We start from the raw sequence: 14,881 nt of genomic DNA on the forward strand, positions 1-14,881 counted from the left end.
ACTTTCTCCGGTGTTGCCGATGTTATCGGTGTTGCTGAAAAACGGAGCGACCGTAAAACTGATAAAAAAGAGTCGCTGCGACAGTTGCCATTGTTAGTCTCCACAAGCTTGCATATCAAGATACGTGTGTTTTTGTGTCGCTGATCGCCAAAGCAGCAACCATGAAAAGAACAGGGCCGATCATCTAAAGGTTTTTGGTAAAAAGCCAGGTAGGCCGAAGACTATTAGACTAACGCATGATTCCAATAATGAACCCATTTACACTATTTGGGCCTCCAATTTTCTTAGAGCTTTGTCTTTACTCTTTAGTATCAAACATATGCAAATATGCAAGTATGGATCACACTCACTTTCTACATATCTTTAAATTTAAATTTGTGATATCTATATACTTATTTAAGCAACCTTTTAAACAAATAACTCTATTCCATGTAAAATATTACACAAAATGTCATTGTATTTTAATACAAAACAAGATAAGGACCCGCCCGATGGGCGGGTTTAAAGTTTTGTAAATAAAATTAAATTTAATAAAAATATATTAAAACATATTATACTTTATTTATAAATTTTCTTTTTACTATAATACACTGATTTATATCCATATACAAATCTTTTATGTATGTTACCATTAAAAATGTATTTTTTATATCTAGGTATACTGTATGTTACAAATATCTTATTTACCACCACCTAAAAAAATGTCTATATGAAAAAATTAAATCTAACTATTATATGTCTCTTTACTTTCACTTTTGCAAAGTTTCTTTAATCAATAAAATTGTTGGATCAAAAAAAATTTTGAATAAAAAATAAATTACATTACAATAATGTATGACTAACCATAGAGAGAACCTCGGCTCTGTCCTCCTCCCTTATGGAGAGAACCTTGCGTCCAACCTCCTCCACCATGGAGAGAACCTTCGCTCCGCTTTCGTCTCTTGGGGAGATAACCTTGCGTCCAACCTCCCCCACCTTCCTCCCTTGGGGAGATAACCTTGTCCAACCTTCTCCACCATAGAGAGAACTTCGGCTCTGCACTCCTCCTGTGTGGAGAGAACATGTTCACGTCTTTTAGCTATCTCAAAGTGGCTTGCTCCAACAACCAATGAATCTAAAAACTCTTATCTAACATCACAAAATCGTTTGATAGTAACTAACACTACAAGAAAATAATTTTATTAAGACAAAATATTTAGTCACAATAAAAAGTATTTAGTCACAATATAAACATTGTTACGAATTTGTGACAATTTTTAAATGGTTGCAATACAATGGTCACAAATTTTTATTTGTAACAAAAACGTCACAAGAGTTGCGACGAATATATTAGTAACCATTTTGTCATCAATGATTACAACACAAAAAGTAACAAAATGGTCTCAATTACATACTAACAAAACGTCTTTAAATCGTTACAATTCGTGTTCAAAATAACGTTTTAATTATGTATCTTATTATTACGAAACTATAGTATCAAATGGTCACAAATGATAATTAAAAATTTGTCGCAAAGTTTTAACAAATACTCAATAAATCATGATATTTTGTGACTATCATAATGTCCAATCTTATCATTAGAAGTTAGTTTCAAATTGTCACAAGTTATTACTAAAAAATTCATTGCATATGATAAAAATTATAACTAAAAAATTAATCTCAAAACAATTTTATTTTTTTAAATTTATACATCATACAAATTTTTTATAATCATAAACATTGGATATACATTATAAGCTATTTTTATTCTTACAAAGAAAATAAATCACAAATTCAACCAGATGCACATATTCCATCATAACTTTCATATTATAACTCCTATGGAAACAATCTCAGGATCTCTGGAAAGGTAAGACTCAGATCTTTCCAGCAGCGGGTAGATCAGCTTCTGGTTCAATTTGTAGCAGTGGGAAACGATTTCACAAGATGACTGATGTTAATTTGCGGATCTGCGCTGAATAGGTTTGAGAAAACATGTATAACTTTTAATCTACAAAAAAGGTTACAAAATCCTTTGGGGAAAACTTACATCTATGGGTTGGGAAATTGCTCACAAAAATTCGTCCATAAAAGAGTCTGTTTACCTCTTGTTAACCACCATCTCCTACATGTAAGATCTGTCCTTAATCTCAACTGTGACTCTTTGTTCTCTTTCTCTCAAATGGTTTACTCTCTCTCTCTCTCTAGTTTAGGAGGCACGAAATTATAAAGAATAAAACCCTAATCATCTCTTAAATAAGTCTTGTTAAATTAGGGTTAGACACTTGACTTAATGGGCTTTGTATAAATGACATAACAATTTATACTATTTTATGACTAATGTTTATTCATTTTAATGTCACAAACTGTGACTTGTATATCGGTTATAAGTTCATAACTAATTTGCAACAACATATTGGTCATAATGTAGTCATAAAAGTGACGATTAATGTTATCGTAGCATATTCGTCACTAATTGTGACAAACTTTTGTTACTGTTTTTTTCCGTCATAATATAGTGACGAAAATACTATGGATTTGTGACAAATAAATTTAGTCATAATATCGTATTTAAAGTGTCACAAATTTGTGGCGAAATTATTTTGTCTCAAAAATACGTCTCAATATAACTATTTTTTTGTAGTGTAATGTTAAATTTTCCAATGTAATCATGGAAGTTTCTTTGACACACCATGATGTAGCCTCTGTCTCTAAGCTCCTAAAGATCTGTCAACAACGATTTATGTTTTGTCAATATATCTATGTTTGTCGTAAGCTTGTGTTTGATTAGCTTATTTTATCCAACCATTAGGTTAATGACCTTCTCCTCTTTATCTCTTTTTAAGATTGAAGGAATGGTAACAATTGTGTTTGCACAACAAAAAGGTCTATGACCAACCAATCAAGGTTGAGAAATTAGAAAAAAAAAAAATTTGACATAACTAAAAAAATAATAGAAAATTATAAGCACGATAATATATGAACCTCAAATAATTCAAAGATGAATATAAAAATTAAATAAAACAATCTAAAACTACTACAATAAAATTTTAAAATACAGTATTAGAAAATGAAGATGCATATATTAATCTTCCATATTAGAAAATGAAGATGCATATATTAATCTTCCATATCTTCCATATGTCAATCTTACCTATTCTAAACTGAAAAAGTAGAAAGTATGAGTATATTCTAGTTTTAAAAAATAAGGAAAATTTGCCTTCACATTAAAAAACTTCACCAATAGAACAAAGTTGAAAGCAGTATGAATAAATTATTTTGTTAGATGAATAATATGAGACGATCTATGTTTATATAGACGTCAGTATTTACATTTTTTAGAATTAATAATTTTCTGTATATTTTCCTTAATCCCTTTTCTATTTTTTGTATAATTAATAAGTAAAAAAATTTATAATTTCGAATTTTATGAATTATATATATATATATAATCTTATTATAATTATTTAAAAAACTGTTTAATTTTTATAATTTTTTGATAATTATTTTTTTATATTATTAATATTGTTTAAAACAATTTTATTTGTTTTTGTCGTAATCTTAAATTCTTTATTAAATATTAACTTTTACACATGTCAAGATCTCAGATTAGTAACTTGACACATGTCAAAATCGTGGTAAATACACCCCTCTATATAAGCAAATAAATGATCTTATGATCATAGAAATTATTTTGTTTTGATCGTTAAAATTGACACATGTCACGATCTGATAAGTTACTAACTTTGATATGTGATTTCTGATCGTTAAATTGACACGTGTCACGATCTGATGAGTTACTAACTTTGATATTTAATCGTTAAAACTGACACGTGTCACGATCTGGTGAATTTTTAACTTTGATCTATGATCGTTAAAACTAACATGTGTCACGATCTGGTGAGTTACTAACTTTGNTAATCTTATTATAATTATTTAAAAAACTGTTTAATTTTTATAATTTTTTGATAATTATTTTTTTATATTATTAATATTGTTTAAAACAATTTTATTTGTTTTTGTCGTAATCTTAAATTCTTTATTAAATATTAACTTTTACACATGTCAAGATCTCAGATTAGTAACTTGACACATGTCAAAATCGTGGTAAATACACCCCTCTATATAAGCAAATAGATGATCTTATGATCATAGAAATTATTTTGTTTTGATCGTTAAAATTGACACATGTCACGATCTGATAAGTTACTAACTTTGATATGTGATTTCTGATCGTTAAATTGACACGTGTCACGATCTGATGAGTTACTAACTTTGATATTTAATCGTTAAAACTGACACGTGTCACGATCTGGTGAATTTTTAACTTTGATCTATGATCGTTAAAACTAACATGTGTCACGATCTGGTGAGTTACTAACTTTGAAAACTAAGGTTTATATAATAAGATATAATAACAGAATCTTAATATTAATTTGTTGTAACCTGAAAATGATTATCCAAAAAATAGTAATTTTTAATTTATTAGATTACAAGAAATCATTAATAAAATAATTTCGAAATTATTTAATAAAATAATAATAAAATTATTTCGAAATTATGTAATAAAATAATTAAACAGATTCTATTGATTGTTTTAGAAATCTTAGGAAACAATAACAAACTATTTAGAAAATTATAAAACTTAAATTTATTTATAAAACTAAGATTAAATATTTACATATCTAAATCATTTAATAATAACAAATATATATTAAAATTAGGATACAACATTGTTTATATTTTAAAATATATCTATATACTTATTTAAGTTATGTTGTTAAAAATTTAACCAGTTCTGATGTGACATATTACGAAAATGCTATTATGATTTAATTATTCTAATAACTAACAAAAGAAAAGTTTAGATTTGTATACAAAATAATAAAACTCTATTTATTGTTTCATAAATCTTAGGAAATAATAACAAACTATTTAATTGGCTAAAATTTAATTATTTATACACAATATTCACTATATAAACAATACTAAGTGTATAATATTGATAATATACATAACCTAATTGTAATTTTCACCTATAAAATTAATATACAACATGTTATACCAATAACTTTAATTTGTAAATTTGGTATATTAAGATCTCTAAACACGATCACATCAATTTGTAATACCAAATCATGGGTCAATACATGTTTTGTTAGATTTTTTTGGCTTTACCGAATGTATAATTAACGAATTTGATATTGCACCAAACCAAAATAGTATTACCAACTACGGGTCGAAATCAGAGTATAACCTTAATTAAATTAAATATATGATTTATAAAATGTGTAGAATTAATAAATTTTCTACTATTATTTTGTAACAAACAAATCCAAATTTATATAAATATTTCTTCACACTGGTAACATTATTCTACAAAATATTAAAGTGTATTTATGAGTTGGGTAATAAAACGGGTAATGAGACGGGTAACGAGACGCTCAAAAATTAAATTAATATCCAATACTTGATCATTATTCATGGATAATATAATTATTATACCCTTCACTCGATCCTAAAGCTGCGGGTACCTTTTTCGGGATGGATACAAACCGAAAAACGGGTCCAATACGGGTATTGATAGTAGTTTCTAAGCCTACCTATTAGTTGTTTAATATGAATCAAAATTCACCATATAGTACTATATTATATAACATGTAAATGAATGATACAACATAAACATAATATTAACAAATAACAAAATAAAAAATAATTCTCCGTGCTACCAGCACGGATTATTATCTAGTTTTATTATTATTTAGGTACTTTTAAAAATCCATATTCTAGTTTGAAATATATATTATATATATATATATTCTTAAATAAAGTTTAAACTAAGATTAATCACATAATTTCTTATTATTTTGGTCAAGTCCTTCTAAGGCCTCAATTGTCTTCGATTTGAAGTTTTTAAAATTCCATATCATCTAGATATGTAGCAAGTACTGACATATTTTCATTTTCATATTTTCATTTTCTATATTTAGTATTCTGAAAATATTTTTAAGCGAAATAAATTTGAGTTTAAACCATGGGGATTTCGTAAAATTCATGTATCCCGCAAATATATTAACACAGTATTAATAATTTTTACTTAAATAAATTATATGGCAGAAATTGACAGAACACAGGAATACAACAGGAAAAAATATTAAGGAAAATGACTCATTTTTTTTCTTTAGGAGTAAGACTTTAAAGATGTGAAAAGGAGAGGCGAGAAACAAAAAAAAAAGTTAGTGGGAAGACTATGGGTTAATGGAGCACAACAATAACTAACACTCGTCCACAAAAATTTGTGAGATAGTCCAATTGATTCGACCGATTATAGTACACTCCACAATCAGCTTACTACTTTCCTTTTGTCCCTTTTTTTATAATTAATCGATACCTTTGTTTTCTTCAACCCCATATCCAAAATTAATTTGTGGGTTAATTTCTCCCATATTAGCAAAATTTCTTATAGTTAATACTAGTATTTTACATTTTTTCGAGAAATAATAAATAAAATTTTAGTTTTACTTTTTTTTGGGGACAAATTTTGGTACTAGTTTATATTTATATTTGTAGACGTATATATCAATATTTGTAGATCGTGAACATAGTACCTTAATATACAAAACTGATATACATCACTTTAGATGTTAGGCTACCAATTAAGTTTTTAAAATGATGTTTAACCAAATTGATTTCGCTTTTAATTAACGAATTTTGGTCCTTGTAATCTACTTATAGTTTTTTTCTCATACCCCAAGAAATCATTTTTTGTTTCAGATGAAAATACAATTTTGTACACCCAAAAATCGGAATTTTTTTTTTATGTTCTTTCTTTTCTTAAATATATGTAATAGAATAACAAAAATAAGAAATATACCATTTTCATACAAAAGTAAAAGTGGGAGTCACAATATGCATACCAAAAGTGGTCATATGAAATCTAGACATCATCCAAAACACGGAATAAAAGAGATTCGCCTACTTTTGTTGCAGCTATATATACCATTTCTGCTGCTGTTTGTAAGTTTTATAACTGGCTTCTAATGATAATTTTTTTGATGTTATATAATTTGTATATTGTGTATGTAGCATATGGGATTCTAGGTTATGAAGATGTCATTAAATGTAAGACGAATCACAACACCATAAGTGTTGGACACATTTGTCCCAAGTTAGATTTTGAGCATGTTTCTCCAGATTTAGTGCAATAATTGAAGAACTGGACAGAATAAGAAACGAAAAGACTCGTGGAGGGGTAAACTGGTAAGATGCTAATTCGAAATTGAAGAGTGGCCTATCAAAATTCAAAAGGTGGTGAGCTTTTTTTATCTTATTCTAGACCATGGACAGGTCTAATTAAAAGCTCCATATAAATTTATAAAATAGACATAATAAAATCTAAAATAGAAAAAGATAGAAACATCGCTTTCATCTTTACGAAGTTTTCATTATATATTTATATTCTGAAATTTTTTTTTTCTCAATTCCAAAAACAAAATCTATATGTAGAGATTTGCCACACTCAAAATTCCACTTTGGACTTTGTGCAGTAAAGTGTGTTTAGATACGAGAGTTAGGCGAAATCTTTAGGGTCTTGCTCGAACTAGTTGATGATATTTGTTTAGATTTTCTGTTTGACCATAGTATCTGATTTTGTTTTTTAAAGACAAATCATATAACTTGTATGACGGGGACCTAATAATCTGAGTTTGGTGTTGAAATATTTATCACCGGACTAAATTCTTGACGGCCATTATTATACTTAGATTTTGGGATACGATTTTCATATTTAGCATGTACATTTCACTTGTTGATGAGTGAAAATGTTGCACATATTCATTAAGAGAAGAAATTGTTAGATGCATCCATTTCATGAAAAGTAAATGAATGTAATCATGCTGTCTAAATATTTTAACTTTATATCTTAAATTTTATATATTCGGTTTTGAAAACTCGATATAGTTTTTTTTTTTTTTTTTGTTAAAGAAGTTCGATATAGTTGAAATTGTTTTTATGAGAAACATTATTATTCATATATGTATCAAAATAGTAGCAATTGCTAATATCTAGTGATATTATACGTATATTTTTTTTTCTGAAAATATATATGATTACATATATATCATAGAGTGACACAAAAAAAACAATAACATAAACCACTAAATTACATATTTTTGTTATTCATTTGTTTGTTAGCTACATTATAATAACAAAAAGTAGTTAGAAATATTTTACATCTCTATATGTTTTTTTTCTAATACATATTATACGTTATCGTAAATAAATATTATACACAAAAGAACAGAGTCATATTTCTTGTATAAACAACATGTACTATATGTGAAAGTTTACTAGGTGAACTGTTATCCGAAGTTGTAAAGTTTAAATGACACTTATTCATTCTCCAAGTTGGGTTTGTTGACTATTTCTTTCCAATCAAAAGATATGTAATCGGAGAGACTCTAACCACATGTTTACTTTTAATAATTATGGGACAAACTGAAACAACAAATAAAGATAAAGGGAGTTCAAGTTTTATTCTAAAATTCTAATCCTGAAGATAAGATAATGAAACAGACCACTTGTCTCTCTGCATTGCTATAGCTCTCATAATTTAACGAAGAAGGACACTTCATCTTTTTAAGCTTTTTGTATTAACATGATAATTGTTTGGGGATTACAAAATAAAATCGAGACAGCCCAATGTCTAAACGACACGTTTAACGCTTTGATCATGTCAGCTAATGAGACATAGATTAGATATGTCTTGTACTATTCTCAAAAAAACAATTAAACTAAAATATTATTAAAAAATTGTGTTATATTTTTGGAGGCATTATTCAATAACCAATGTTAATAAAACATAAATCCAATAATTGATATTATTATATATTTCTACCTACTATTTTTTGTTACTGGATTTGCTAATTTAAAGATCTCTGAATTAATTTTTATTCGATTTTATAAATAAATTACTTTCTTTATAAGTTGGAAGTTTATATAACAAATCTAATAGATATTCATGTATAAATTAGAAAAAAGCATATCATCCAAAGATTATGAAGCCCACCCACCCAAAAAAATAACATGATGATCATAGTGTAAATATATATATAAATGTTTGAAATTTTTAAAAATATTAAACCTATATTAACGACCACCTTAGAAACCTATCCAGACACTTTTTAGATTTTGGAAGATTTTGTTGGATGACATATTATTAGTTTAGAAGTTTATATAATATATCTAAAATAGTTTGCAGTTTTAATAAGCACAGTCACAGAGAAGAATCTAACCAAATTCGTTTTTTTTTTAAGATATAAATAGTGGTAAGAGTATACTATGAGAGACTACTTCACTTTTTTTTCTTTCTCTCTCCCACACTAAACTTGAACCAGAGAGAGAGAGAAGATACCCTTAATAAAAAAAACAGAGGATTTCACATTCTGTATTGTTTGATTTTTTAGATTATTATATTTTTTTTTGTTTTGGTTCTTCGTTTGACAATGTCGGGAAACAAAGAAGAAGAGGATCCTCGTATCAACGGAATCAAAACTAAGATCCGTGTCGTTCCAGATTTTCCCAAGAAAGGTAACTTTTTTTTTTTTTTCTTTTTCTTACTTCTTTTGGAATTACTGTATATCGAAGTGTGCTCTGTTCTTTGTTTTTCTTTAGTTACATGCTCTGTTTTCGTCGCATGGCAAGTATTGTTTTGTCTTGAGAAACTAGTTTTCCCCAAGAAAAATGCAGGTGTTTCGTAGTCTGACAATAATATCTGATTTAAATTAAGCTTGTTTTTTTTTATAACAGTGATGTAACACAGTTTTCTTGGTCTTGAATCTGTCTTGGTTTCGCTATGAAGTTGTTCTAATTTGACCATTTAAATATTTTCTTGAGGATTCTTGTTTTTTTTTATTGTTAAAAAAATAAACAAGAATTGTTACATAGAGAAAAAAAAAAAAGTAGAACGGGTAGTAACATGAGAAGATTGCAGGGATAATGTTTCAAGACATAACAACAGTGTTGTTGGATCCGAAAGCTTTCAAAGACACGATTGATCTGTTTGTGGAGAGGTACAGAGACAAGAACATCTCAGTGGTTGCAGGTATGAAGTTCATATTTTTCTCTCTTTGCAAATTCATAGTTTTACTATAATTTTTGACAGTATAATTTTTATGGAATTACTATCCAAAAGATTCGACCTAATTGAGTGAACTGGATTATTTTATTGTTTTCAAGATTTTCCGGTGAAAAAAGTGGGTAGGTCATGATTTTAGTGACTTTTCTAGTTTTTCTTTTTTTGAATATTGGAACAAAAACCATTTAATTTCTTTTTTTTTTCTTCATATTTTAATGCTTTTTTGAACTGTAAATAGTTGAATTGTTGGTGCGTGGTAATTTATGGAGTCTCTTTTTTTTTTTTTTTAAGTCAAATGCTAATTAGTGGAATCTTAAAGATATAATTCCGAAATCTTTATTTACATTGAACTTAGATGGAGAACATTTGAAATTAGGAATATACATCTATCTCAAGTAGGTTGCTCAACTTGGTTATCATCCAAAGTGGTTGTTCTATGTGGTGTTCATTTTTTGTTTGTGGTTGTGTTTGCATTTATATAAGAGTATTACAAAGATCTGTTGTTTTAATTGGATTTATGAGTGAATAAATAAATGTGTAGAAATTAATTTGATATATGCTATATCAGAATTTGAAGTTCATATGGAAGATACATACTCACGTACGTTTACAAATTGTATAAAAAGAATCTATTCGATAAAAATTTGGTTGAGACAAGACTTTCTCTTATCTCTGAAATCTAATCTTTCTGTGTGATTTGAGTGATTGAATGAGATTGATTGCCTGGATCATTCTTCCTTCTAAATCATATAAGAAAAAAGTGTTATTTTTTATATATATATATTCTTCTACTTTTTAAAAAGCTTATAATTGTTGATCTTACTTATGTGAAAAGTGTTTGTCTGTGTGTGTGTATGTGGTGGGTGTTGTTTGGATAGATGGGTAGTTGAGTGATGGATGCAACCTTTTTAAAAGAGTTGGCCCCAAAAAAAACTTGATTTGGGTTTTCTTTCTTTTGCAATCATCATTGTTTTGGCCAATTCTCTTCTTCCCACTTTTTCTGTATGTCTCTCTTCTTCTATGTAATGAAGTACAAAAACTTTGTAACTTTGTTACTGTTGCAGTATAAAGTATGATGAGGTACATCATTTCCCTTTTACTTTTTTTTATAAATCAGTATACTTTTTCAGTTGCCTTTTCAAATCAATAGAATCTTTGCATATACAGATTTAAAAGAACGAAATCATCAAAAGGATACAAATTCGTTTGATATATATATACCAAACTTTATAGTTTTATCTGTGGAAAACTCGTTGAAATTAATCTATTGTTTAAACATTTGTTTAACAAGTTTCTCTTTTAAAAATAAAATAAATATCATTTAACTCGTGTTAAAGGAAGTCTTTATATATATGTGCATGGCACATGGTACATAACAACATTTATGTATTTGATGTTTCATTTTATATATATATATATACGTAGAATACTAGTATTTATTTATTAAGCCCATACAATACATACCTAGACTGACTACATGTAGCACTGAATCGTATCTTTTGTGTTAGTGCTCTAGAATCTGTCTATTGGGTTTGTTGTTGGGACAGAGAGTCATTCTTTAGCTTTTCTTCAATGACAATGTTCTTAGCTGGACTCTTTTGTAATAATAACAACATACATAATTGTGTTTATGCAAAAGAATGATTAAAGTAATGTGATTTACGCTACTTAACTATGTTTGCTATGATTTCAGGAATAGAGGCTCGCGGTTTCATATTCGGTCCACCAATTGCGTTAGCCATTGGAGCAAAGTTCGTTCCCCTTCGCAAACCCAAGAAACTGCCTGGTTCTTAAAACTTTGCATACCTTTCAGATAATTTAATTTTGAAGTAGCTAGTATTACCATTATATACCTAACAAATTGTTTATGGTTACATGAAATAAAATGTAACTAGGCGAAACAATATTTGAGGAATACGAGCTAGAGTATGGGAATGACAGGCTAGAGATGCACATAGGAGCCGTGGAGGCTGGAGACCGAGCTTTAGTTGTTGATGATCTAATTGCGACTGGTGGTACTCTCTGCGCCGCCATTAACTTGCTCGGTAACTTTCCCAAAGCTATATGAAAATTCAATCGAGTTGAACCTAACCGATTTGCAAGATACTCATTACTCTTTTTTTTGGGGACCATGTTTAGAGAGGGTTGGAGAAGAAGTGGTGGAATGTGCATGTGTGATAGAGTTACCGGAATTAAAGGTTTGCTGTCGTGAAAATTTAATACATTATATTCGAAACACAATAAATTGAGATCTTTTTATATTGGTGTGGCATTTAATATTTTTGAGGTGGGGAATTTATTTCTTTTTGCAGGGAAGGCAGAGACTCAAGGGGAAGCCATTGTGCATGCTTGTGGAGTACCGATGATATGATTTTTAGCTGAGTCATTTGGATGAACTTATGGGGTTTAATTAATTTGGTTACCGATAATTCGGATTATTTGCAGTCGCGGACTTATTTTTGGGATTATACAGTATTTTAATTTAAAATCTGGCGGATTAGCTGGAATAAATAATTCTAATTTCTTTGCTGTTAAAAATAGTAGTAAACTATAGTTACCCGCAAATACTAATTAACACAATTAACGTTTTTGGAGTAACTTCAAACATAGCCGGTAAGATCAATGTGAATGCGTAGAGATAAAACACATCATAACACTATCATGGTTTATGGGTTGGAGAGTCTATGGGTTAGTGCACATACGTGCCCACACACACATATATTTTCAAAATATATTTGAGAAAAAGTGTATATATATATTATCAACAAAATATTTGAAAGAGCAAACAGCCAAACACCCACAAAATATGGATTAACGTGACTATAATTATATTATTCAACCATAAAATATTTATAAAAAAAAAACATCTACCCGATATATATGAAGTAAGATACTGAATTTGGAATAATATTATTATTACCTATTCGTACTTAACTTTCTTTCATGTATCGTTTATGTTTAGTTGTTTTACATATGGTTAAAACACATAATATAAGAGACAAATAAAATATTTTCCTAGGTCAAGAAGATAAGAACTATGATTAAGATCTCTATTGATATTGTAATTATATATCATCATTTATAGTCCTCCACCAGATTGCCTTTGCCATGATTATGTTTTTCCGATCACAATTTCTGAAGTCAAACTAAACACACATATATCAATCCCCACCAAAAGAAAAGAGAGAGAGAGTAAATTATTGGCCTAAGCAATATTTACATACCTAAATGATGCACTATATATTAAGAAAGTAAAAACTTAAGACGTGTGTATTTCACCCTTCATTGTCTAGAATAATGCAATCATACTCATCTGTCTACATATTTACATAAAGTTAATTATGTAAAAAACCACTTTACTGTATAAGTATTGTGAAAACATGATTTTTCAATATTCATTTGGATTTATAGGTTTGTTTTTTAGGTCCATTAAAAAGGTAGATTATGTGTGTTTCTCTACTCAATCTTTAAGGTAAAAGTGTTTCTTTCCGTAAATTAATATCTACGTTCTTATCAAGACAAAGGTATATGAGTCGGACATGTAGCTTTTTGTTCAACATGTTGACAGGGATGATTTTTATGGTCGTTAAAATCAAATCGCAACACACATCGATCACGTCATAATTAAGAAAGGTCGATACAGTCTGACTTCCTTAACGCTTACAAACGTGGTAATTAAGCTACCACGCCTCAACCCACAAGAAAAGTTTCATAGGCCACAGTATTTGTCTGCCTCCCCAAGAAAAGCTTTAATCACATATATCATCTTTCTATTCAAGTACCATGACCCTTCAAACAATTCACAACGGTGTTCATAAGCATGTGTTGTTGATAGAAAAAAAAAAAATATACAGTGTCTATAATATCACAATCTGAAAATGATTAGGAAACAAGGCAACACCGCACGTGTATCAAAAACAAACAACTCGCCGTCACGACCCGCTACCGAGTCCGACCCAAACCCGATTCTATCATCAACCCGACCCGCTATCACCCGACAAATCATCATCACCTTCCTTCCTCCGCCACATCCGCCGCTCACGTACGCTTCACCGCTTCCCGAAAACGTACACACAGCCTGACCTTTCCCGCCGGAGAAAACACACGCGCCGCCGTTAAACCCTTCCGGAACCGGATAAAACCTCATCATCTCGTTACCATCAGCCAAACACCGCGCGTCCTCCTCCTCGCACGTGCCTACGTTTAAACCAGCACGTGACTTCACAACCTCTCTGTACTCCTCGAACCGGGTCACAGTCCTCGCCCCGTTTTCCACTTTGAAAATCATCTCTATCCGACCCGGAAACTCGTCGGAGCTCCAGCTTGACTGGAATATGATCTCCACTACGTTCCTTGACGGGTGACCATCGGGAAGCTCGGTCAGCGTTTCGGATGATCGGGCAGATTTGCTTCTTCTGGTTCGGGTTTGCGAGTTAAGAAGCTCTGTTTCGGTTCGACAAGACTTCAAACGCCTTAGATTCTGGTCTGGTTTCGGGTTTTTGTTACCTAATAATCGTGTATCGATCACGTCTTTGACGCAGTTTGAGCTCTTTCGACTACAACCGTAACTCGACGAGATTAGTGGTTTAGTTTTGAAGTTACAGACATCATCGAACGCTTTTGATTTGCATTGCAATGACTTGATCCACCCGTTTGGCATGTTCGGGTCGTGACTCGTGATCTTTGTTGTCTTTTTTTTCTCTCTTCACAAGTTAAAGTAAAGTTGTAAAACTATGAAGGAACAATACCCGCGAGCGTTTTATCATG

The 14,881-nt window shown here is 29.6% G+C and overlaps 3 protein-coding genes across 3 annotated transcripts in view; 1 reads left to right on the forward strand and 2 right to left on the reverse strand.

Annotated features, from left to right (window-relative positions):
- On the forward strand, positions 9,411 to 12,652 carry LOC104731249 (adenine phosphoribosyltransferase 3). Its single transcript, XM_010450568.2, has 6 exons — positions 9,411 to 9,567; positions 9,971 to 10,081; positions 11,808 to 11,900; positions 12,010 to 12,159; positions 12,254 to 12,312; positions 12,427 to 12,652. Exons 1-6 carry the CDS (start codon positions 9,483 to 9,485, stop codon positions 12,478 to 12,480), a joined length of 552 nt encoding a protein of 183 aa, XP_010448870.1. The 5' UTR covers positions 9,411 to 9,482; the 3' UTR covers positions 12,481 to 12,652.
- LOC104731250 lies at positions 13,973 to 14,867 on the reverse strand. Its single transcript, XM_010450569.2, has one exon. The coding sequence runs from the start codon at positions 14,772 to 14,774 to the stop codon at positions 13,980 to 13,982; it is 795 nt and encodes a 264-aa protein (XP_010448871.1). The 5' UTR covers positions 14,775 to 14,867; the 3' UTR covers positions 13,973 to 13,979.
- Positions 14,827 to 14,881, reverse strand: part of LOC109127926 — a 6,265-nt gene continuing 6,210 nt past the window's right edge. The window contains exon 2 of the mRNA XM_019233525.1: positions 14,827 to 14,845. Within this exon, the coding sequence (XP_019089070.1) occupies positions 14,827 to 14,845 (19 nt within the window). The remainder of the gene's footprint in view (positions 14,846 to 14,881) is intronic.

Source organism: Camelina sativa, chromosome 12 (genome assembly GCF_000633955.1).
Source record: "Camelina sativa cultivar DH55 chromosome 12, Cs, whole genome shotgun sequence".
In the NCBI taxonomy this organism is placed as follows: Eukaryota; Viridiplantae; Streptophyta; class Magnoliopsida; order Brassicales; family Brassicaceae; genus Camelina; species Camelina sativa.

What these genes read in the sequence shown, in the direction of transcription:
- LOC104731250 (XM_010450569.2), bottom strand. Translation starts at nt 14,774, where the DNA reads ATGCCAAACGGGTGGATCAAGTCATTGCAATGCAAATCAAAAGCGTTC.
- LOC104731249 (XM_010450568.2), top strand. Translation starts at nt 9,483, where the DNA reads ATGTCGGGAAACAAAGAAGAAGAGGATCCTCGTATCAACGGAATCAAA. An exon ending in GAACATCTCAGTGGTTGCAG is followed by an intron (nt 10,082 to 11,807) that starts GTATGAAGTTCA and finishes CTATGATTTCAG; the next exon opens with GAATAGAGGCTCGCGGTTTC. An exon ending in CGCCGCCATTAACTTGCTCG is followed by an intron (nt 12,160 to 12,253) that starts GTAACTTTCCCA and finishes GACCATGTTTAG; the next exon opens with AGAGGGTTGGAGAAGAAGTG.